Source organism: Talpa europaea (genome assembly GCF_964194135.1).
Source record: "Talpa europaea genome assembly, chromosome: 13".
Classification (NCBI taxonomy): domain Eukaryota; kingdom Metazoa; phylum Chordata; class Mammalia; order Eulipotyphla; family Talpidae; genus Talpa; species Talpa europaea.
The window spans coordinates 82,651,049-82,675,173 of record NC_140080.1 but is presented as its reverse complement, the minus strand read 5'-3'; the positions used below and the strand labels follow the sequence as shown (position 1 = coordinate 82,675,173).

General features: G+C 52.2%; 1 protein-coding gene across 1 annotated transcript; it reads right to left on the bottom strand.

Moving 5' to 3' along the window:
• Positions 1-23,538: 23,538 nt before the first annotated feature.
• LOC311183245 (large ribosomal subunit protein uL11-like) lies at positions 23,539-24,125 on the bottom strand (the record flags this gene model as incomplete). Its single annotated transcript, XM_084252601.1, has 1 exon — positions 23,539-24,125. One exon carries the CDS (start codon positions 24,123-24,125, stop codon positions 23,628-23,630), a length of 498 nt encoding a protein of 165 aa, XP_084108727.1. The 3' UTR covers positions 23,539-23,627.

The following is a 24,125-nucleotide window of genomic DNA, read 5'->3' as shown; positions in this document are numbered from 1 at the left end:
GTTTCCTGTTCAGCGGCACATGCCCATTCACTAAGGAAAAAGACACGTGCATAGACACAAACAGGCGAAGGCTGCAATTTGAAAGTGCAGGTTTATTAGGAAAGAGCCGCAGCGTTAGACACGGGCGAGCGGTCTCAGAGCAGCATCTGCATTTGCCAGAGCAAGGGATGTCCCTAGAAGGTGGTTTTTTTTTTGGTGGTGGTGGGGGGAGGGGGTCATTCCTTTGTGGAATCTTCTCACTGCTGTAGTCTGGTCGGGTTCATCTGTAAGAACTGGTGTTTCCTTGTAATGACCGACAGTTCCCCCCTCTCCACCGCTGGTCTGTGCCTGCAGATTTTCCAGAGCCAGCAACTGTTCATCACTTCTACCCGACTCTAGCTTTTGGCCTCGTCCAGCTTCCCTCCGCGATGTTCCGTGGTAAGCTTCCATCACCGCCATCACGTCCTCATATTGGCTCGCGGGGTTCTCCTGAGTGGAAACGGGCTTCGGTGCCCCGGCTGTGCCTGCTGCCTCGGCCTCACCCCGCCCAGCACGGCAGCCTCCAGCAACCCCAGAGTCCCTCTGTATTTGTTCTTATGTATTTATTTCTTTACTGTGTGACTTGCGATCAGCACTCAGTATTTATTTGTTGCATGGCTGACTGAGTTAATGTTTGTAACCTTGAGATAGCCCAGGAATAAGATTCTCCAAGGGGCTTGGGGAATCAGGATCAGCACGTATTAAGCTGGCAAGGGGGCACTATGGGCACATCACACACATTCACCTCATCCTCCTGACCACCTGCACTCAGCACCTCATCACCCCATTTCACCGAGCAAGGAATGGAGGCTCGGCGGTGACGCAGTTTGGACCCAGGTCTCACGGACCCCACAGCCTGTCTCCACACGGGTCTCACCACCCCTTTATGGACCCTAAGTCATGCAGGTAAAGGAGGCTTCTTAATTAAACACTAACTCAGGCCCCAAGAAAAGGAGTGCTGAGAAAGGAGGGTGTGCAGGGCCCCCACTTCTACAGTGCAGAGTAGGTCTACACTGCGGGTGGGCACAGGCTGCGGGGGCTAGACAGGGGCTACACTTGCTATATACTGGGATTCCAGTATTTTCCATTGGCAGCCAACGTAGGCAGGTGCAGAAAACTGTTGTACAGCAGAAGAGCAGCCCTGTGTGCACATGGACAGGACCAGGCCCAGCTCCTCCACGGCCTGGGGGTGCAAACCCTGCCATTGCAGCCACACCCCTTATTGTTACTGCTTCTGACTCAGGAGAGTCCCCTGTGAAGATGCACATGGTGAAGAAAAGGGTGTAAGTGAGTAGGAGAAACCACAAGGCAGAGGGAGATGGGGTGATGACTGTACTCCCCCGACCTTTGCCACCAAATGTGGGGTGCTGGTTGCTATAGATGCTGATGATAAGAATGGGGCAGAAGAGCAATGTGCCCCCCTCCCATGGCTCACACCTTCCTTCTGGAGTCTCCCCAGGGCTGACCACATCATCCCCTGCACCCCTCTCTAAGCAGCTCCAGCCCCCAGCTCCGGCGGCCTCCCCTAGAGGCCTCCCCTGGAAGGGCAGTTGGCACCTCCTTGCTTATTCGCTCTCCCCTGAGCCCTGCGGACAGGAGCCTTCAACTGCCAAGCCCACCCTTCTAGAAGGCAGCAAAGGAATGAGGATAGGATTGTTTAATAGGGGGGTCCCCAGTGAAAAGGGAGGTTCCAGGTTCCTTGCTCTACCCAAGGGAGGGTGGAGCTGAGCAGGGAGGAGAAGCTGGAGAGGAGACTGGAGAAGGAAGGAAGCAGGATGGAGCCAGGAGGGGACCTGGAGGAGGCGCATGGAGCCAAGAGACACGTGAAGAAGCTGCACCTGCTTCTTGGTCCTGGACTGGGTGACACAGATGTGTTGAGAGACCCGTGGGGAGGGGACAATGGCAGCCTTTATCTTGGTTTTGCTCCTTCTCTTCCAGACTTGCCCGGCCCCTTCTGCCCTTCCCTGTGGGTCCCCACCAGGAGGTGCCTTAGACATGTGGCGAGTCTTCCAGCTTTAGTGGCCCTGCTTTGGGCCAGCCCTGTTAGGCTGGGCATTTGCCCACGGCGGGACGGGACAGGACGGGACACTTCAGCCGCTTGATTTGGAAACTTGATTCTTCCTCTTTCCTGTATTGCACACTAAATGTATTAAAGTCCCTTTCCATTAAAGATCTCCTGCACTAAAGATGTTTTGTCTTATGTGGTGGGTGGCAGAACCTATTTAGAGCGGGCAGGTTTGGGGGTTCTGGGGTGGTCCTCTCCCTGCCCTGCAACGGGATGTTTCCTCCTGTTGCAGGTACATCATCTTGTCGAAGTCGGAGGTCAAAAGCTAACGTGTCAGCACAGGGAACCCGATCCTTTCCTGGGACACCCACCCTGGGCATCGGAGTCCTGTGCCCTTGGGGGAGGCCAGTGGGTTGGCCAAAAGCCCCCTCTCATCAGCCCCGGCCCACCCCCACACAGCCCAAGCCGACCTCAGCACGGTGTCTAGTCCTCACTCTCTAAAGGCGGCGGCAAGGCCAGGCCTCAAGCTAAGGGGTGCTCCTGGGGTGACTTTCCGGCAGAGGGGCAGGCAGTTCTCTCCAGAGGGAGCCTTCTCGTCCGCAGAGGGGGTGGTGCTCCCCTCCTGCTCGCTCTCCCTCCACACGGGCATTTCCACAGATCTGCGGCCCAGATCAGGACAACCAATTCTCATAGCCCGTCCCAGACCGCCTGGATGGAGCCTCTGGGGTGGGCCCCGTGAACCAGGTTTCAACACCCGCCTCCTCCACCCCTAGGCTTGAGAACCTGCCCGAGAGCAGCATCCTTGACCTGGAGAGAAAAAGCCACTCTCGCGTCCACACTAATTCTGACGATTTATTTTGTCAGTATCTATGTCCTACTATCACATGATGTATAATGTGAAGCATCCCAAAAAATATTTAAAAGGATGAAATAAATGGATTTAGTATTTTTACTCCAGCACCTTAGACCACTCGGTCAACAACCGGAATCGCTATTTTTAAATGTCCTCGTTAAGGTGACACCACAGACACCGCCAGCCACACTCAGCGTGGAGGTTGTGATGTGAGTGGCCGTTCATTGTTCACTGAGTCTTCTGGATAATTTCAGTTTTGACCAACTCTGTCCGATCTGCTTAAAGCCCTGTTGTTTTCTGCTGACACTTGGCTGATAAGAGCTCACCTGAGGGCTGGGAGAAAGGTCAGCTCTGCCCTTTGGGGCTGTTTACCGGGATTTCCACATTACTGTGTTATCTTCAGCCCAAGGTTCCTGTCAACAACATCTAAAAGCCACTTGTTTTTGTGAGCGTTGGTTTACTTAAAAATGGCTAACAGAGGGCCTCCCTCGTGGAGCAGCGGTTGAGCGCTGGGTTGCGAAGCTGCCCGTGACCTCTGCAGTGCCGGTTCGATCCCCGGCTGCTCCCCGGTCTCTGGAGGAGGGTCCCGCATGGAGCGCAGACCTCTCCTGCCGCCCGCTGCTCCCCTCAGCAGTGTACTTCGGTCCTTCTGCCTGCTCTGCTCCCCGCTCTGGCTCTGGTGAATTCTCTCACCCTCCCGCGCTTCTGACTGTACCCAGTGCATGTATAAATAAATAAATCTTTAAAAAAAAATGGCTAACTGAATCTCTTAGCTCCCTTCAGGAGGCACCTGTATGTCACAACACCTTGACATACCCCGTCCCTCGCTCAGGCCCCGCCCACAGCACCGCTAGAGTCCATCAGCTTCCACACTGATGTCGCCTGGCTTTCTCTTTCACTTTCCAAGTCAAGCATTAGTCTAATTAATGGAGTGTGATTATCTTTCCTTGATCACCCACGTTGGGGATCCCCTGCCGCAGACTGAGCACAGCATTCCTCCTCTTTCCCCAGGGCACCTGGAGAAATCCAGGCAAACCAGGAGGCCCTGCCTCTAGCTGTCCAGTCCACCACAGGAGAGCTCCATCGTGGTGGATCCCGGGCCACATGGGCCCCTGCCCTCCATGACCAGATCCCCCTGCTTTTCTGTTACCACCCAAGAGGCTCGCCCACAGGCATGTGGAGTCTCGCTGAGACCAGCTGACAGGACCTGCTGCTGGACAGCACCAGGCAGACCGCACGCCTCGACCTCAGGGCCGTGCACCCAGCTTGGCCACTAGCTGGGCCCCGGGCTTGGGGGCCCAGCTTTCCTAAAGACAGCCCCCCTCCCCCCCACCGGCCAGTGCAGGCATTGAAAAGCAGGGGCAATATGAGGGAGGGGCTGCTGCTTCAGGCTCTTCCTTATGGCATTTCTGAAATCTCATTTCCTGTCACAATTCTGAGGCAGGTGTTTCTGTTATTAAAACGTCTCCAGTTGCTATTCCGGTCGTGTGAGAAGCTAGTTTTTTCCAAGGGACCAAGCTGCTATTTTTTCCTCTGGTGGCAGCGTAGTTAGCAGCCAGTCCCCGAGCCAGGAGGTTGTGTGGGAGAGGCCCCTCCCCCGGCGGCCACAGTGGAGTCGTGGGAGACACTCCACAGACAGCAGGCGTCCCAGGGTGCAAGGAGCACTCCCTGGGCGGCTGTTAAACAGCTCTCGGTGTTTTGGTTAAGCTGCACAAGTAAAGGGCGCCAGGCCCCACCCAGGAAAATCAAAACAAAAACAAGCCAGACCCACACACCTTCCCGGGTACCTCAGTCCCAGGGGCATCAGGGAGACTGCAAACACTCTGGCCAGAGGGAGGCAGAGGGCTTTTTTTGCATATGAAAAAGAAAGCCTAAACCTCCAATCCAGGAATTTTGTATTTTGTAAGATTTGTTTATTTTGCATACAAGAATTGGGGTACAGACCAGAGATGTGGGGGTGAGAGAATTCACCAGAGACAGAGAGGGGAACAGAACAGGCAGAACTGAATACACTGAAATACACTGCTGAGGGGAGCAGCGGGCAAGACAGGAGAGGTCTGCCGCGCCATGTGGGTTGCTCCCTGGCCAGCCTGGGATTGAACTCGTGCTGCAGCGGTTGTGGACAGCCTCATAGGTTGTGTCTTAACCCCTTGCTCCACCAGGGAGGCCCTAATCCAGGAATTTTAAACCTGTCATCTGTGAACAGCTGAGAAGTATCAGATACATCCTGGAGGCCGGTGACCCCTCTGTGAGAATTTTCAATTCATTTGAATGAAAATCTTTAAAAAATTAATGTAAGTTGTTGGGAAAACTAGGGTGACCACACCTGAGGGGGGAAATCCTATACTGTGAAAAAATAAACAAGGATGATTTTTTTTAATTAATGTAAACACAAGTTCTGCATTATATGAAAGAGCATCTCATAACTAAGTATTGCTAGAGATTTCAGGGCCAACTGGTATTCATTTGAATTTAAAAAAGAAAAAGAAAAAAAAAATGGAGCAGAGCATTTCATTCCAAGGTCCAGCATAAGTGAAACGGGACAACTTTCCGGTGGAGGAGAGGACACCACATGGGGCGGTGTCCCCCAGCGTGACAACCACCACCTTTGGATCCGGAAAAATATAACCAATCATATTAAATGCACAGGGGGCCTCCCCAGTGGCGCAGCGGTTGAGCGCTGGGTTGCAAAGTTGCCCGCAGCCTCTGCAGCGCCGGTTCGAACCCCGGCTGCTCCCCGACCACCGGAGGAGGGTCCCGCATGGCGCACAGACCTCTCCTGCCGCCCGCTGCGCCCCTCAGCAGTGTACTTTGGTCTTTCTGCCTGTTCTGCTCCCCGCTCTGGCTCTGGTGAATTCTCTCACCCTCCCGCGCTTCTGACTGGACCCAGTGCTTGTATGAATAAATAAATAAATCTTAAAAAAAAAAAAGACTGTATCCCTTTAAAAAACAACAAAAACAAGAACACAAAAAAAAAACATACTAAATGCACCGGCTGGGGTAGGATGGGGTGGGGGGAATCACCATTTAACAATCAAACTTGTGCACTGTTATATGTCAACTGTACCAAAATTATTTTTAAAAAGCACTTAATTATGCAAGTGAGTTTTGACAGTGTTGTAGGGACTTTTATATTTCATTTGTACTCTGGTTTGGGTTTTAAACCTATGTAAGAGCTAATAAACACACACAGTTTAAATAATTGTGTGTTCATGCTTTTTTAATGTTATAAACAAAGCAAGTTAAGGCAACCTCGTGAGATCATAAGACTTTTGATTTCCTTTGTTTATAAGATTTGTACATGACTCAGATTAAAAAAAAAAAAACAAACCAAAAACATCACTGGTGTTGAGTCAGATATCCAGAATTATCGAGAATGAAGGTTTACGGAGCCGTCTCTTAGATTTTAGGACGAGAAAAGAGAGGAGGCACGAGGGAGGGACAAACCATGTGAATGTTTACTAGGAGCTGAGTTGAAGCAGGACCGTGTTGCCGGCATCCTGACGTGCGCCTACAATCTTAGTTTCCTGCACTTTGTCATCAGGAGGTAAGAAGTGAATTTCATGTAGGAACTCTCGCCTAATGAACAAGATGAAGTCGAGTTTGCAGGCTCGGCCTCCTGGGGAGCCGCCAGTGAGGTCATCTCCCCGGGGTGGGTGGGATCTGCTGCCACCTGCTCGCTGGGGACCTGGAGCTTCCGTGCTGAAGGGCCTCCTTCCCCGTGGGTTGGGGGATCGCTGGGATTGGGCCTGGGTTGTCGCAGCCAGGAGGACAAGGACCGCAGCTTGGTTTGGGCCATTTCCAGGCTTCCCAGGAGCCCCCAGGAGCACAGGAGCAGAACAAGAAGTGCCACCGTGCAAGACACTTACAGTCAGAAATGGAAAGTTCACTTGGGTGGGTGAACAAGCCCAGAAAGCAAGTGTTCCTGTGCCCCACGAGAGGGGACCCCGCCAAGGGGCACATTCAACCAGCAGTCCTGGTGCAGCTAGCAGAGCTGGGGACTGGGGCGCCAGGTCCCCTTAGGACAGAAACCCCAGAGATCTGGGCTCTCAGCCTTCAGAGTCAGGAACCTGGCAGGATCTTCTCGCTTGGAAGGGGTTGTTTGGTAAAGAAGGCGAAATAAGCTTGGCAACCCAGGCCAGACAGAGACTGCCAACGAAGCACCAGCACCAGCTGCCTCTGGACCAGGTGGGCTGGGGGCTTCAGGGAGAACAGAGGTTTGCACCATCACCTCCCTGCCACCTGGGAGTTCTCCTCCAGCCCCTCCCCCCACAAATGTAGTCACTGGCTAGGGCTGCCACACCAAGTACCATGGGCTGGGGCTTAAACAACAGGAATTTCCTCTCCCCAGTCCCAGAGATTAGACGTGCAAGACAAAGAAGCAGCTCTTGCCTTGGCCTGCACAGGGCTGGCCTCTCCTGTGTGCCCTCTGGCCTCTTCTCTGAGGGTGTGAGCTCTGCTGGTGCCCCTCCATTATAAGGACGCCAGTCCAATTAGATAAGAAACTATCCACATGAATTCGTTTCACTTTAGCTACCTCTTTAAAAGCCTGATCTCCAGGAACAGTCACATTCAGAGGAATTAGGGCTTCATCACATTAAGTTAGTGGGACAGGGCCTCCCTGGTGGCACAAGGGGTTAAGCACAGCACTATGAAGCTGTCTGCAGCCACTGCAGCATGAGTTCGATCGCCAGCCAGGGAGCTACCCCCATGGCGCAACAGACCTCTCCTGTCTCGCCCACTGTTCCCCTCAGCAGTGTATTTCAGTCAGTCTGCCTGTACTACTCCCCACTCTGTCTCTGGTGAATCCTCTCACACCCCACATCTCTGGCCTGTACCCCAGTTCTTCTATGCATAAATAAATCTTTAAAAAAAATTCAGTAGGGCACAATTCAGTCCTTAGCACCAAGAAGATGGCTTTCTGTGGGGTGTGGAAGTTCTAGCCCTGCGTGTTGGTGCTAGTTAGGGTTCTGCAGAGCCTGATGACAACGGCAACACTTTTCAGACGCATGAATAGCTTAGGCAGGAGCTGCAGGAGTGGCCTGTCTCTCACCTCTCTGCAGCCACTGGCAAAGATGGACCAATTCTAACCCTGGGTCCAGACTCCTGCCTGTGAACCACAGGCTGATGAACCAGCCCCGAGGCTTGTATCCATTGTTGTGAAGGTAGAACAAAGGGATTGTTTTCATAGTGACCTGTGAGGCTAGGTAGGCCCAATGGCCCTGGGCACCAGTCCAAAATCTGCTCAGGACAGCACAGGCCACCTCAGGTGCCCTCTTGGATCATGTTTCCTCAGACAGTTAAGCAATACGTGCAGCTCCCCAGGCTGGCTGACACACACCCGCCCTCGACAACATCACATGCTGGGCCTGTGAGTCACCCTGCCCAGACACCACAGAGCCAGAGGAGCTAAGGGAGCAGCACTCCACAAGCAGCAGCACCTGCCTCCCTCCCTGCTCAGTGGGTCTCCACCGAGGAGCATCCGGCTGTGGTACCGGCCTCCGGGGCCGTCCATGACAGACGAGTAAGTCAGACCAAGTGTTTCACCAAGGACAACGAGAGAAGCTGGACTGAATATAAAAACGAAGGCACCAGAGCGCTAAGATGACAGTGAAACAGAACTGCGCCAGGGTCTCATGAAGGAAGGAGCTCAGGTCGGGAAGGCCCCGCGCCAAGCTCGGGAGCCCCAGCGAGCTCCACAGAGAGCCGGGGGGAGAAGGAGCATCGCAGCCGGGAGCGCCGCAGGCCGCTGGGCCCCGGGCACAGACGTCCGAAGAGGGGGACCACGGTCTTTCTAAGGAATTCTGGGGAACTATGGTTTTCCTAAGAAGAGGGCAAAGTACTCAGGTCCTTTTGAATGTGATAACTCAAAAAGGCCCCCTCTGAGTTCGACCACTGCACATATTTTTGAGAAAGTGTAACTGTCAAGCTAGGAAAGGAAAACATGATTTTTTAAAAATAAAGGCAAGAAAGGAAGCAAATGAATTGGGAGAGAGAGAGCAAGTGATACTATAGACGCTCAAGTGAGTCACGTTCAGTGTAAAATGACGAAGTGCCCCAAGGGAAGATGACCTGACCGTGACAACAAAAGCCAATTACAGCTGCTTCCAGGGCGCCCGCCGGGAATAGACCCAGAGGGTAAGACGCTGAAGTATGGAAAAGGATTGAACAATCAAAAACTGAAAGAAAGTTGGAGCAGTTATATTAATATCAGGACAAAGTGGGTTAGACAGAAGCATGAGGGGCGGGGTTTCCTTGATGTTGTTGCTGTGATGAATGTTTATTGATTAGAGGTATTTTATAATTTAATGCCCGTGATAGAGTGAAAGCCTCCAACGAAAATTCGAGTTTAATTGGTCCTAAATCATCATCCAGCCTGGCAGGGTCTACCTTGAATGAGCTCAGGACCCTGAGTCTACTCGTCCAGACCTAGGCTTGCCAGGCTGCCAAGCCGAGCTCTAGGGCCACCCGTGCCCAAAGTGCTTGACTAGAAAGGATCTTGTGTCCTTATCAGTAAGAGGCGGGTCAGGAAGAAATAGGTGCCTGACCAGACAGGACAGAGGAACTGGGTTTGACAAAAACCTACTCCAGAACCAGCTGCTCACATCCTTCAGACACACAGGTGCTGTACTAAAATCCCACCAGCCTGGCATTTCTTTTTCCCTTTTCCACTTTTATTTATTTATTTATTTATTGTGTAGAAGAACTGGGGTACAGGCCAGAGGTGCAGGGGATAAGAGGATTCACCAGAGACAGAGTGGGGAGCAGAACAGGCATATCTACTGAAATATGCTGCTGACGGGAGCAGCAGGGAGACAGGAGAGGTCTGCTGTGCCCTATGTGGGTTAGCTCCCTCGCCGGGAATGAACTCAGGCCGCAGGGATGATAGTGCTAAAACTTAACCCCTCCACCACCAGGAAGCCCTCCTGGTTTTTTTCATTGGAAAATCCAATTTGGAATTTGTGATTTAGTCCTGGCTGAGCTGTCAAGCAAGGATTCGGTGGCTGTGGGCTGCTGCTTCCTATTCAGAAGTGTCTACCACACCCACTGCTGTTACAGAGAGAAGCAAAATCCTGCAAGGAAAGTGCTTTGTAAACACAAAAGCATTAGGCCTTACTAGTGCACATCTTCCAGTAATCCCACAGGACCACCAAAGAAAGGATTTGCTAGACAAATGAGGGCTCAACCACCAGGGTGGAGAGAAGCTTTAGCACAAGTTAGTCATTTCTTCACCCAAGTCACCAAGAACCCTGTTTGGCCAGGACGCTGCTCCACGCATGTACTGAAATGTGCTGTTTAAGCAAAGCTCTGCTGCTGGGCTTTTCCAGAACCTCTGCTGGGAACCCCCCCCCCCACCGCCCCCCGGCCTTGCCAGGGTCCTCTCACTTACATCTGCAAGGAGCCCTGTTTCCAGATGTCTCAGGAGGAGGGACGGCACCGCCGCCTGGCCCGCGTGAGCACAGCTCCCTCGCTGTGTGTCCTTGGCCAAGTCACTTGGCAGTCACCTCCACATGCCTCCCGCAGCTAATCTGTACAGCAGGGAAAGGATAATCGCCTCCTCGCAGGCTGCGGTGAGGATTAACTCATTCCCACAGGACAGCAAACAATGCCGAGCTCACAGGACGTCTTAGGAAAGTCTCAGCTATTACACTCCAGAAAAAAAACAAAGTCAAACTAAATGAAAGGCTTTTTCTCAAGGAGGCGGAGTGGCTCAGGGAGGCCTCGCGGTGAACGTGTGCACCAGAAACGGACTCAGCGGGAGCGATGGCTTTTCTCCCCTGAGCACCTCTGGGCCCTGAAAAGGGATAAGCAGGGCCCAGCCTCGGGCTTCAGGGCTAAGTTCATGCAGAGGATCCAGGCAAGGCTGGTCACCGAGGGCCACAGTCACTGACGCCCCCACCCACAGGAGCTGGATCTGGGCCTGAGGAGGAGCTGAGGCTCCGAAGGGGGGGGGGGGGGGCTGCGAGGAACCCAGCCCCGTGCCTCCTGCACATTTAGACACACGGCTGGACATCATACCAGGGGACCCCCAGGCCCGAGGCACAAGTGTAAGGATCCCCCTCCCACCCTCAACCTCAGCCATCCTGCTGCAGGCCTGACTGAGTGTTCAGCTTATTTATGAGAGACCATGAGTTCATTTCAAAATGTCAAATGATCCTTGGTGACTAATGGCCCTTGATGTGCTAAATAGCTTCACCCGGCTTATCCTTCCATGCCCCGGGCTCTGCACCTCAGGAACATCCATCTGGGTGCCTGTCGCTGGGGCTACTGTGTCGTCACATCACCCAAAAGAGACAGCGGCCCCAGCACCCGTGGGGAGAATCCTGCGGAGGGAGCTAAAACCATGTCCCCAGGAATGGGGAAGGTGACGGCTGGCGCAGGGGAACACAGAATTCAGCCACCCCGTAAAAATAGCCCGTGTGTCCAAGCAGTGGTCTCCCGGGGTGGGCTCGGAAAACAAGCCCCTGAGTTTATAGCTTTGTCCATGATGTGCCCTTTGGGGTGTTGGTCAGCTACCAGTCCCAGAATGGACCCCTGTCTCTCTTCTGTAGGGCTGGCCTGCTCAGACCTGGTCCTAGAGCTGATGGGCATGCGGTTGAAATGACACTGTCTGACACCGGTCAGAGAGCAGTGTCTGCCAGGTAAACAGAGATGCCACATTGTCTCAAAGTAAGGAGACTTTTTTTGGTGGAAACAAAAATTTACGGGGGAAGAGGTGAGCATATGTACTGCTCCCACCCACTTCTGTCAAATCAGAATTCTCATTCCCACTTAAGTGACCCAGGAACTCATTTGAGAATTCAGAGAATGCCATTTCTTGCCTGGTAGCTGTTCTATCCAATATGGACATCGGAGATACGCTGTGAGTACAAATATACTGAATTTCCAAGACCTGGAAAATGTCTGAAATATATCTTAATAGTTTTTATATTGATTACATGTTGAGCTGATATTTTTACAAATTGCATTAAATCTAATGTATCATTAAAATTAACATCACCTATCAACATGGGTGGGTATCAGGGAATTTAAAACTACATCTGAGCCAAGGAGCCAAAGCTTACAGTGGCGCAAGGAAAGTCTCTTTGATAACTGGTGCTGGGAAAACTGGACAGCCACATACAGAGAGTGAACTAGTTCATCATCTCACACCACACACAAAAATCAACTCAATATGGATTAAAGACTTGGATGTAAGATCCGAAACTATAAAATACTTACAAGAAAGCATAAGTAACACGCCCCCCTGGACATCAATCTTAGAGATCGTTTTGGAGATTCAACTCCAACAGCAAGGGAAACAAACAAATGGGCCTATATCAAACTAAAAACTTCTGCACAGTGAAAGAAACTTCCATCAAAATGAAAGACATCTGCTGAATGGGAGAAGATATTTACACAACATATATTTGAAAAGAGGTTCTTATCCAAATATACAAAGAATTCATAAAACTCAACAACAAAAAAAAACCCACTCAATTCAAAAATGGAAAAAAAAAAGATCTGAATAGATTCATCCCACAGAAAATATACAGATGGCCAAGAGGTACATGAAAAGATAGTCATTATCTCTTATTACTAGACATATGCAAATCAAAACTATATGCAATTACCTCCCACCTGTGAGAATAGCCATTCTGCAAAAGAGAAGCAGCAGTCAGTGCAGAGGACAAGGGCTGTGGACAGAAGGGAACCTGTACACTGTTGGTGGGAACATGAAAGGGGGAGCCATTCCGGAAAGCAGCATGAAAATACCTCCAAAAGTTAAGACAGAAATTCAGTATGGTCCAGTTATCCCACCTGTGCATTTACCTAAAACAGAATAATTTGAAGGGGTCTGTGTACCCCCAAGCTATTGCAGCAGTATTTACAATCGCCAGGAACAGAAAACAATCTAAAAGGCCGGTGGGTCTCCCTGGTGGCGCAGCGATTGAGTGCTGGGTTGCGAAGCTCCCCGCAGCCTCTGCAGCGCCAGTTCGATCCCCGGCTGCTCCCCGGCCACCTGAGGAGGGTCCCACATGGAGCGCAGACCTCTCCTGCTGCCCGCTGCTCCCCTCAGCAGTGTACTTCGGTCCTTCTGCCTGCTCTGCTCCCCGCTCTGGCTCTGGTGGATTCTCTCACCCTCCCAAGCTTCTGACTGTACCCAGTGCTTGTATAAATAAAATTAATTAATTAATTAATTAATAATAAAAAAAGGCCGGGACTGACACAATAAAACACCATCAGCTCCACAGAAGGATGAAATCCCGCCATTTGCAGCAACACGGATGGCCTGCCAGGGATGACGCTCAGGGAAGTGAGTCAGACCAAGAAAGACAAACCCCGCATGATTTCACTCATATGTGGCATATAAAAGACAACAGTGAGCTCTGTAAAACAGAATAAACTTTTAGGCTAGAGGACCAGTTCGTAGTCACCAGAAGGCAGAGGGTGGTAAACCAAGACAAAGGAGAGAGTGCGATCGAAAGGTGGGTGTAGAGGGGCTATGGGGGTGCAGTATCATCAAAAGGACAGTGCCCAATAGAGGACAGGTCACTGTCTGTGGGTTCTCATCTGTGTGCAAAATTGCAAAACCACGCAGGCTCAGGGAACAACAACAATGGGGTTTAACAAATGGGAAATGAAGAATTTCTAAGGCCATGAGTGGCCAGCTGTCTTACCCCAGATAATGTCCACAGTGTCCAGAAGTCCCAAACGAAAGCTGGCTCATCCAAGATGGCGCCGTCCCATCAACGAGGGCCTGGAGCTCACAGCAGCAAGCAGCGGGCCAGGCTCCAACTGGCCACAGCTGCAGGTGCTCACCAGTGGGGCTGCTGGGATGACACCACAGCAGCCCCAGCCACAGTCTGAAAGTCAGGGTGGGCAGCAACAGGCGGCAGCAGCACCGGAGGTGGTGCTGGACAGCCAGGAGTGGTTAACAGCTCTCAGAGGGGACCCGGACCCAGAACGCTGGTCACCTGTCCACAGCACTGGGAAGCATAGAGCAGATCACCTGGTCACCAGAGTGGTGTGAGACGCACCAGCGTGCAGCTCATGGGAGTTGCTGGCTCACTCCGACAACACAAAACAGCTCATTGAGACACCAGGCCCGAGCTTGTGTTGCTCTTTTCAGGCAGTGGAGCGGCAGGGCCGGAGGGCGGCGGACCCTGGCCTCTGCAAAGCTCTAAGGCTTCTCTTCTTCTTTCAGAGTTGGCTACCAGATGCTGCTTCTTTCTTCTGTCTTTGGAGGCCAGGAACAGCGTTCCCTTCAAGAGTTTTGAGAGCCGAGTGGGTACGAGAGCAAGCTCCAAGATGGCACCAGGCCAGCCCTATATCTTCTTTCAGGGTCGCCCACCTACAAGTCTCATTGGGCCGTTTTCAATCCGATGGCTGATTGGACCGTTCCCCAATCAGCTCATAGGTCGCACCTGATCAGTCCCACAGGCCTCTTTACTGCCTGCAGCTGGAGGGCGCCACAGCATTGGAACTGGCCCAGTGGGGCCCCCTGCTCCACCCCGCAGCTCTGAACCAGGGGCTGCCCAGCTAGCTGTTGCCTCCAGCGCCTGGGGAAGCTGGCTCCGGGGCAGCGTGGTAGGGGAACCACTGCTAGGCCAGGACTGACACAATAAAACACCATCAGCACTGTCATCTCTGCTGCCTCTGCAGCCTGAGTCCCAGCCGGGCCACTGGTGGCAGGCAGTGAAACACCCTCCACCCGCGGCCGCTTTCACTGCCCACAAGCAGCTTCTAGGGCTGGGCACAAAATAAACTGGTCTTGCCCCACACCCTGTGCTGCAGAGCTCTGCTTCCAGTATGGTGAAGGCTGGAGTGGGACTTTAAGTGGAATTAAATGCAATGTAATATGTACACATGCTGATTTTCAGTGACGCACACCTGAAATGTGTAAAACGTTATAGCAACATTACTTCAATTTTAAAAAACTAAAATAAAATTTAAAAAACTCCATCTAAAGCTCACATGCTATTCCTGCTGGACTCTGACCTTTAGGCTCTGCTAAAACCATGCAATGAAATTAAAATTACATTTTATTTTAAGATTTATTTATGCATACAAGAACTGGGGTACAGGCCAGAGGTGCGGGGGGTGAGAGGATTCACCAGAGACAGAGTGGGGAACAGAACAGGCAGACTGACTGAAATACACTGCTGAGGGGAGCAATGGGCGAGACAGGAGAGGTCTGCTGCGCAGTGTGGGTTGCTCCCTGGCCAGCTGGGGATCCAACTCCTACTGCAGAGGCTGAGGACAGCTTCATAGTGCTGTGCTTAACCCCTTGTGCAACCAGGGAGGCCCTAAAATTACATTTTAATACCATGTTACAAAAACTCCCGCTCCAATCCCTTTGCAAAATAATGAGTCCTAGAGCCAGTGTGTGATCTGGATGAGTGTCTAGTTGGACCCATTCATTTTCCAGACAAGGCCAGGAGACAAGTGACTGGCGTAGCTGGAGGTCCCATCAAGCACGTGAGCTATTTCAAGCTGCTCTTGTAAAACAATGGAAAAGAAGGACACTAAACTTCCAGAAAATTCTTCATGTGTTCATGCCTCAAAAAGAATATTTCAGCGTGTCAGTGACAGCTGGGGAGCAGGTCCTTGGGACAGGCTGGGTGTGTGCCAGCGGCCGGCAGGCGCCCTGAAGAGGTCTGGGGCTGAGGTCAGCGGACTGGCAGCCTGAGGCCTGCATCTGGCCCTCAGACCTGTTTTGATTGGCCCGTGCTCTTTTACAATTTTTGAATCATTTGCCAACATTTCAACATTAGGAAACATCAATAAAAATAGAGGTTCCGACTTGTCCTGAAAAGATGTGGAGGCACGAGTCTTGTCTTCCCGCCGGACAGCAGCCCTGCTGCCTCCCTCCACGCCTGGACGCTGCGTCGCCCCCTCAGCCCAGGGCCCCCGCCCTGCTCCCCTCCGGGGGGGGGGGGGACCGGGGCCAGCTGACAGCTGTAACCCACTTGATCTCCAGTTTTTCTCAGAGCAGCGTTAAGGGGGAAGTGAAGAGGTTTTCATACCTCTCTCTATCAAAAGGTGAAGAAATAAAAGCTAGGCAGAGAGGATTCGTGTTTCAATAATTTTTTTTTAACCCAGGTGCTCTCCCATCTCATCATCTCCCTACTCACCATGGACTTTTTGCTGTCTGTTATCACTTGTTTCTGCTTCATCCCATGACCCAAGGGAAGGTAGTATTGTCACCATTTTCCATGAAGAAAGTGAGAGGCTAAGAGGCAGCTGTCCCCTGGATACAAGGAGCTGGGCCTGGGCTGGGCATCCTGAGGTCTGGGGCTTCTTTCCAGCTCTACCATGCCAGGACCACGTCGCCAGGATTCATTGCAGCGCATCTGCCCCCGAGGACAGATAACGCACCTCTGGCAGGCAGCGAGGGGTACCTAGATCCAGCAGGCTCAGCCGCCCCGCCCCGTGGTTTGTCCTGGGGAACCACATCCAGGATGAGGAAGGAGAAAGATGCAGCTTCCTGGGGCAGGAAACAACCGCCGAGCACACATCCAGCCTGCATGTTGTGGCCTGCCCCGCCATCAGCCCACCCACAGTCCCTGATTGCCAGGGAACCCCATCCTGTCTCTCAGTGTGTGGGGCCAGCCACACAGACACCTCCAGCTCTGGAGCAGGCAGAGTCCCAGCAAGGCCTGCTGTGTGGGCCCCGTGCCCTGGCGAGCAGGCAGGCCCCCTACCCCGGAGCCAGGAGCACCTTTCAGTTCCCCAAATGAAGAGCTTGGAAGTTCTATTGTCCAGGAGAACTCTGGGTTGCTTCTTGTACAAAATGAGCAGACAGGCGGGGCGGGAAAGAGGGCAGTGAGCTTTAGTTATAAGCAAGGCTGTTAGATTGTTAAAAGTAATCTCTTTTGGTGGAGGTGGGGGGAGCAGGACAGTAAGTGACAAAGCACAACAAGTAGGTGCCCTGGCAGCTAGCAGAAACCCATCCTATCTGTCCCTCCAAAAATGAGCCAACGTGGAAGCCGCATCATGCTCGTCTGATCGCCTGGACAGGGAGCAAGGCATGCTGGGTAAATGGCAAAGGACAGGATCATCCATTTCACCAGGCGCCCAAAGGGCAGGATTCGGTCTGTGAGCTCCTTGGCCAGCACAGCACTCACGCTGCAGTTTGCTTGTTTTTTTCCACCTTTTTGCTTATTTGTTTAGGAAAAGAAAAGGTACCCTGCATGGATTGGGAACAATTGCTGAGTGGAAAAAAAGGAGCAGAAACTGCTTTTAGTACACAACTTTTTTCTTTTTAAAGATTTATTTATTTATGCATATAAGAGCTGGGGTACAGGCTAGAGGTGCAGGGGGTGAGAGGATTCACCAGAGACAGAGTGGGGAGCAGAACAGGCAGACTGACTGAAGTACACTGCTGAGAGGAGCAGTGGGCGAGACAGGAGAGGTCTGCTGCACCATGTGGGTAGCTCCCTGGCCGGGGATCGAAGTCATGCTGCAGTGGCTTTGTAACAGGGTGGTCCCCAGGAAAGGGGGAGGTTCCCTGCCCCACCCAAGGGAGGGTGGAGCTGAGCAGGAAGAGGAGAAGCAGCAGAAGAGACTGAGGAAGGAAGCAGGATGGAGCCAGAAGGAGACCTGGAGGAGGCACATGGAGCCTAGAGACACGTGAAGAAACTGTGCTTGTCTTGTGGTCGTGGACTGGGTGACACAGATGTGGGTGAGACCCGTGGGGAGGTGACAATGGCAGCTTTTATCTTGATGTTGATTTTGCTCTTTTCCTTCCGGGCTTGTCCGGTTGTTTGTGACCCTTTTCTGTGGGTCCCCACTGGAAGATGCTTTAGACTTGTGGCAGGCCTTGGGGCCTTGCTCTGGGCCAATCCCATCTGGATGGACTTTTACCCACGAGGGGACGGGTAACTTTGGGTGCTTCATTTAGAAACTAGACTCTTTGCCTTACCTGTATTGTTTCCTAGTTTTATTAAAGTTCCTTCCCATTAAAGTCCCATGTGTTTTGTGTTGATGCGGCGGATGGCAGAACCCATTTAGAATAGGCAGGTTTGCGGGGTTTGGGCTGCCCCTCTCCCTGTCCTATAACAGCTTCCGAAAGCTTGATAAGTGCTGAGACTTATCCCTTGTACCATCGGGGAGGCCCTAGTGTTATAGAGCAACCCCGATATTAAACGGGTTCCTGGCTGTGGGTCCTCACCCGCGCGCTTTAAAGGGACTTATGAATACTCTACTACAGACACACACAAAAGGGTTAATAAAAGGTTTATTTACAAGAGAAAAGGAAATAAGGAAAATGTACAACTCAGGGAGAAAATAGGGAAATAAAGTCTTTAATGCGTCCTACCCGATCCAACGACCTTGAAACCCAAAGTCACTCTCAGTGCTGGCCAGACGCTGCGAGCTGGTGGAGAGCCAAAATGCGGGCCCCCCCCCAAAGCCTTTTGTATCCCCCTGGCTGCTTAACCCCACCCTCAGGTCCCAGCCACCTTCCCTTTGGTGGTGATGGGATTTGGAGTTTCCAGTGTCTTTGGCTTTGACCTGGGGTGGGGGTGGAGTCCACAAAGCCTGTATGGAATTTGCTTTGGGACATCCTTTTCCCCCTAACACTAGTACACAACTTTTAGGCTGGAATAAAGAAAATAAGAATATTATTCAAGCTTACTTGGATTTACATCGAGCAAGCATGGAAGGATGCACAGCAGCTAACAAAAGTGCTTGCCGGGGGTCAAGGTGCAAGCTGTCTCAAAGCAAGTATTTAAAAAATAAAATGAAATTTAAAATACATAAAATATCACAACATCACAAATAGTTGAAAAGCTGCCATAAAAGCCTAGATAGATCCGTTTGTGTTTATTCCCCCAATTTCTGTTCCTCTGCTTTCTGTGTTTATATACGGACACAATCAACAGGCACATGATATTGTCTCCCAGTTGTTTCACTGATAATCATAAACATTCCCCAGGTAGGATTCATTTTGGTCAGAAGCACAAAGTCCCACCAACTTTCTCATTTCTAGAGACATAGGCGCGCGGTCTCCTCGCCACAAGAAAAAGAGGTGGGCTCCACCTGCCTCCCCAGCTCGGTTCCCCCTAACAGTAACACTCAACACAATCATGGCTGCATCTGGGGTTGAGCAGAGAACAAAACAGAGATCAAAGCAGAGAACAAAACATTTCTCCTCCCAAAACGCAAACGAATGGAGACCCCAGCAGCAGCACATCTCCGCCAAAACTGTAACATAACACTGCCTGAGCCCCCAGATTTCTGGTTTTCCCCTCAGAGCTAAGTGTTAAGACCTGTTTACTTTTTATTCAGAGTCATTATAGACCCACAGGAAGTTGCAAAAATAGAACAGAGAAATCCCAGGTACCCTTCACCCAGTACCCCTGCTGCCCCAGGTTGCATCCTACATCACTGTGGTACCACGCCAAAGCTAGGAAACTGACCTTGGCAGAGTCCACGTGGGAGCCATGCTATTTCACATGGGCAGCCTCCCCAGAGACCTCCCTTTCACGTGTGCCTGCAGTAGAGCATTGATAAGTCCTTTTAAGCGCGCGGGTGAGGACCCACAGTCAGGCACCCCGTTTTGTATCGGGGTTGCTCTACAACATCCCCAGGCAAGACACAGCTGCCAGCACCTCCCACTACCAGCCCCTGAACCCCCTCACCAGTCACCTCTTCTCCATCTTTCTCATTTGGCATTTCAAGATTGTCGTATAAATGGAATCATAGTATGTGTGACATTTTGAGATTGGCTTTTGGAAACTGTTATAAATAAAGCTGTTAGGAACACTCCCGTGCAAGTTTCTGTGTGGCCATGGCTCCGATCTCTGTGTCCTTGCTGGATCACATGGCTCCGATCTCTGTGTCCTTGCTGGATCACATGGCGCGAGTCTGCTTAGGGTTTTGTAAAACTAAAAACCGTGTTCAGAGTCGGTGCCGTTTTACATTCCCATCAGCGATGAAAGACCCTGGCAGGAGAGATCCGGTCTCCCTGCCTCTAATGAGCATTAGGTGTTGAGCAGATGAAATAAGGGGGCCAATCAGAGCCTTGTTTTTTATTTCCTATATTTCTGATGCTTTGAAATCTGACGCTGGAGGGACTGCCCTCCCCACCTAGGCAGTTCCTAGAGGTAGCAAACGATCCTCCAGCAACAGCGCCTTTCAAATGCAAACTAAGGGATCAGTGTTCACACCCTCTCCCCCAACCCACCTTCTTTATTAGCTCTTTACCCTCTGAGCCACTACCCCTGGCCCCAATGACCCCAGGTCCAGGGATCAGACAACTAAGAGCATCCAAAATAGCCAATTCTACACCTGCTTATGATGCCCACCCATTCCTTCTCATGACCACCTTCATAAAAGTCCTTGCTCCAGCTTTCCTCCTGCCCCTTCTGCCTCCTGAGGGGCCTGGTGCTTCACTGCTGGCCCTGCCAGGCACAACCTGTCCGTCCTGCTGGGAATGTCAGCAGCATAGTTGCCCACTGTATCTGAATAATAACAAAGCCTATATTTTAAAACTTGAGGAGAAGGCGAGCTTACAGTTGCTGGTGTTCACTCTCAGCGCCCATGAAGACAGCCTGGCGGAGAATGAAGTCCCCGGAAGAAATGCCAGGAGAGACGCTGTCCTGGAATCAGGCCCCACTCACTCGTGCCTGGAAAGCACCAGGCGCTTATTATTATTTTGCTTAAGCTGTTTTGAATTGGCCTCACTGATGCAGAGGCCAGCCAAATGGCCCCACCCAGGTGCTGTGCTGTGAGCAAGACTCAGACTCCAAGGAATGCCATGGAAACAGGTCTTCCTTAGCTGCACCTGGCAATGAAAGGCGCTGGCAGGTGGTGGGCACGGGGCCCAGACTGGGGCCTCCACTCAGGTGCAGCGGGAGAGCAGCTCTCCAGACACATTTCCTCACGAAGAGACATTCAGCTGCTTGTCCCCGTAGGCCCTGCCTGCTTGTATTCCCTAATTCTCTAAGTTTGCATCGCAAAAGGCAAATACTAAGTAGGCTTCCAGACCCTGACAACAGAGCAGCGCTGGGCTGAGTGATTCATATTCACTAACTCCTTTAACCCTCAGGACAGAGGGCTCAGGGTTCTGACTACCCCCATGTACAGATGGGGAAGCTGAGGCACAGATGGACAGATGGACAAAGGCCATGATTTTAGGTGGAAGAGCCAGCACTGGGCCCAGCATTCCCCTGGGCCTGAAGCCCTGCTCTCCTGCCCTCCACCTCCCGCCCAGGTTTTCATCCACAGCCTGTGGTCTCACCTGAATCCTGACTCTCCCCCTATAGTTATTTCCTCAGTCTTTTCCTTCCCAGGCTCCAGCATCTAAATCTTTTGAGACAGGGGTCTCACTGGTGGTGCAAGGGGTTAAGTCTCAGCACTATGAAGCTATCAGCAGCCACTGCAGCACAAGTTCAATCCCCGGCCAGGGAGCTACCGCATGGTGCAGCAGACCTCTCCTGACTCGCCCGCAGCTCCCCTCAGCAGTGTGTTTCACTCAGTCTGCCTGTTCTGCTCCCCACTCTGTCTCTGGTGAATCCTCTCACCCCCCCCCCCCCACACCTCTGGCCTGTAACCCCGTTCTTGTATGCATAAATAAATAAATCTTTAAAAAAAATTTGTTTTTCCCTGGTCTCACCCCTAATTTATATATCATAAAATTGCCTGCTATTTCCATGAAATAATGTACAGTGAGGCATTTTACAACTGTTGAATTTTCAGGAAAATGAGACTGGGGAGACTTAAGTTCTCGGCGCCTCCCTTTCCTTATCTGTAAAAGTGTTGTCACCTTCTACCGTTTTTTTGTGACGATTAAATGAGTCATAACGGGAACCTTGCGCAGAACAGCACTGACACTTGGCACTGCTCGCTCAGTGTTGGCTGCTGCTGCTGCTGCTGCTGTTAGTTCCATGCCTCCTGGGCACGGCTCTTTAATCTCCTCTGTGAACTGAAAGTCTCTATGCTGGGGGTTCCCCCACCCCTTTCATAACAGGGGTTCTCTGAGAGCGCCTGCAGGGTGGGGAGTACAACTACGCTTCTGACGCTGAGCCCAGTCCCTGCAAGTTGCAGGCGCCCGGCGAGCTTGGCCCGGGGCCGCAGGGCGCTCGGACTCCGCGACCTTTCAGACACACGGCGGCTGTCACGGGCACCCCTCCAGCAGGCCCTGCACCACCTCAGTCAAGTCCCTGCATCTGCTGAAATGCAGGTGTCAGGAAGCCTCGCTGAGGGTCTGGTCGGGCCGCAGGCGCTGCAGGCGCTCTCTGCACAGGCCTCCGCCCTCGCGCTGCCTGACCACCGAGACGACCCCCAGCCGGCCCGGCCTGATTCGGGGCGCGCCGGGGGAGCCAGGCCTGGACCCGGCCGACTGCGAGGACCCAACATCCCGCCGCCTTCGCGGGGCAATGGCGACACCTGGTGGTCAACCCCGAAGCCAGCCGCGGACAGACGCCTCCCGGGCCCGTCTCTGCTCCGTGGGGCTCCTGACTCAGCATCCCGGTGCTGCCCGAGGGGCCTCCGGGCGCCCCCTCAGCGCCCCCTTTCTCCGGGACAGCGCTCCCCCACCCCCTTCAGCTTGGGGACAAGCCTGCCCAGGCTGGAGGCAAGTCTGCTGGGGCCCAGGGGCCCAGCAGCCAGGGGAGGGCCCCACACTTGCCACTGAAGCCCCGCTAATGACAGTGAGGACAGGCACGGGGTGGTGATCATGAATGTGACAAGAACTAAGCACAGTCAGATGCTTTATCTACAGCTTTGTCACATGTTCCTCACATTAAACCTGTTTGTTAAGAGTTGACAGATAAAGAAACTGAAAACTAAGTAAGTTATAGACGTTCTCGGAAGTTATAGAAGTTCCCAGAGATGCAACAGTGAGTAACCTCAGGCCTGGCTGGTGCCAACTCACCTGAGCCTGGACACTCTGGGTGTCCGCAGGTGCTGATCTAGCAAACCCACCGAGATTTCTAGTGCAGCAGAGTTTCCATCTTGGGCGGTTGGGGCAGGAATCTCCTGCCTTGCTCCCCCTCCTGTCTCACTGGTCCTTTTTACTTGTCCTCAATGTCCGTACCAGGAAAGTCCTGGGAGGGGACTGGCTAACTCCTCCTGCCCTGACCTGTCCTGGCTGGATGCGCAGATTCACCTCATCCTGCCCCTCAGCCCCTCAGGCAGCTCTTTCCACATGGGCGCTCTGGCTCAGTGGGTCCTTGAGGACAGGGGTCCTGGCCTGGCCCAGAACTCACATCTCCCTGGAGAAACCAGCTTGCCAGGGCACAATTAGCCCCTTCCACTCCTGGCGGGCCGCCAACCTCAACCCATGGACAGCCAGCCCGAGTCTGCCAGCGCAGAGCCCGGCTCCTGGGCACACATTACATGTCTGAAACGAATGAATGAAAAAGCACAAGCACAAACAAGGTGAGTCAGAAGAGCAGAAACTTATTCTCACAGTTGTGGAGGCCAGAAGTTCAAATTCAAGCTGCAGGCGCAACCGTGCTCCCTCTGCAAGCTGTAGGGAAGGGTCACCTTTTCTGCTCTGCCCATTTAAACATGTTAAGTGTCCCTGGGAAGGCCTTACTGTGATGTATGTGTAATGTCTGTGATGTATGTGTAAACAAATTCTCCCAGCCAGATTCTTGCTTTTCATTTTGTCATTAGTGGCGATGTCTAATTGAAGTTTTGAACATATGTAGTCAAAAATTGCTCAGAAATTTCCTTTACAGCTTCTGTGCTTTCTGTTTTTTTTTTTTTTTCCCCCACTGGCAAATGATCCTTTATTGTGATTTTCCTTGATTTTTCTTAACTGGCAGGGCACTCCACTGCGCCGCTGTTGATGTCATCGATGATGTCGTGAGGGTGGTGGCCATCAACGTTGCTGCCCACGGACTGGGCGGTACCGAGGATCTCTTTAATGGTGCCAGAGAGTTCTCTAGCTAAAGATCGGTGCCGCATCTGCCGGGCTATGCTGACAATCTTGTCGAACATGATATTCCCTCTGTGCTTAATGTTCTTCTGCTTCTTCCGGTCCCTCGCTGGTTCCTTGAGAGCTTTGATGATGAGGGCAGAGGCTGAAGGTACCACCTCAATCTGGGCCTGTCTGTTTTGAATGGTGAGTTTCACTGTTATCCTCAGCCCCTTCCAATCACCAGCTGCCTTGGCAATGTCATCACCAACTATTTTTGGAGACAGACCCGGGGGTCCAATCTTGGGGGCCAGGGCAGACGTGGCACCGACTTCCCCACCGGTGCAACGCAGGTATATGACTTTGACTTCGTTGGGATCGAACTTAGGCGGCAT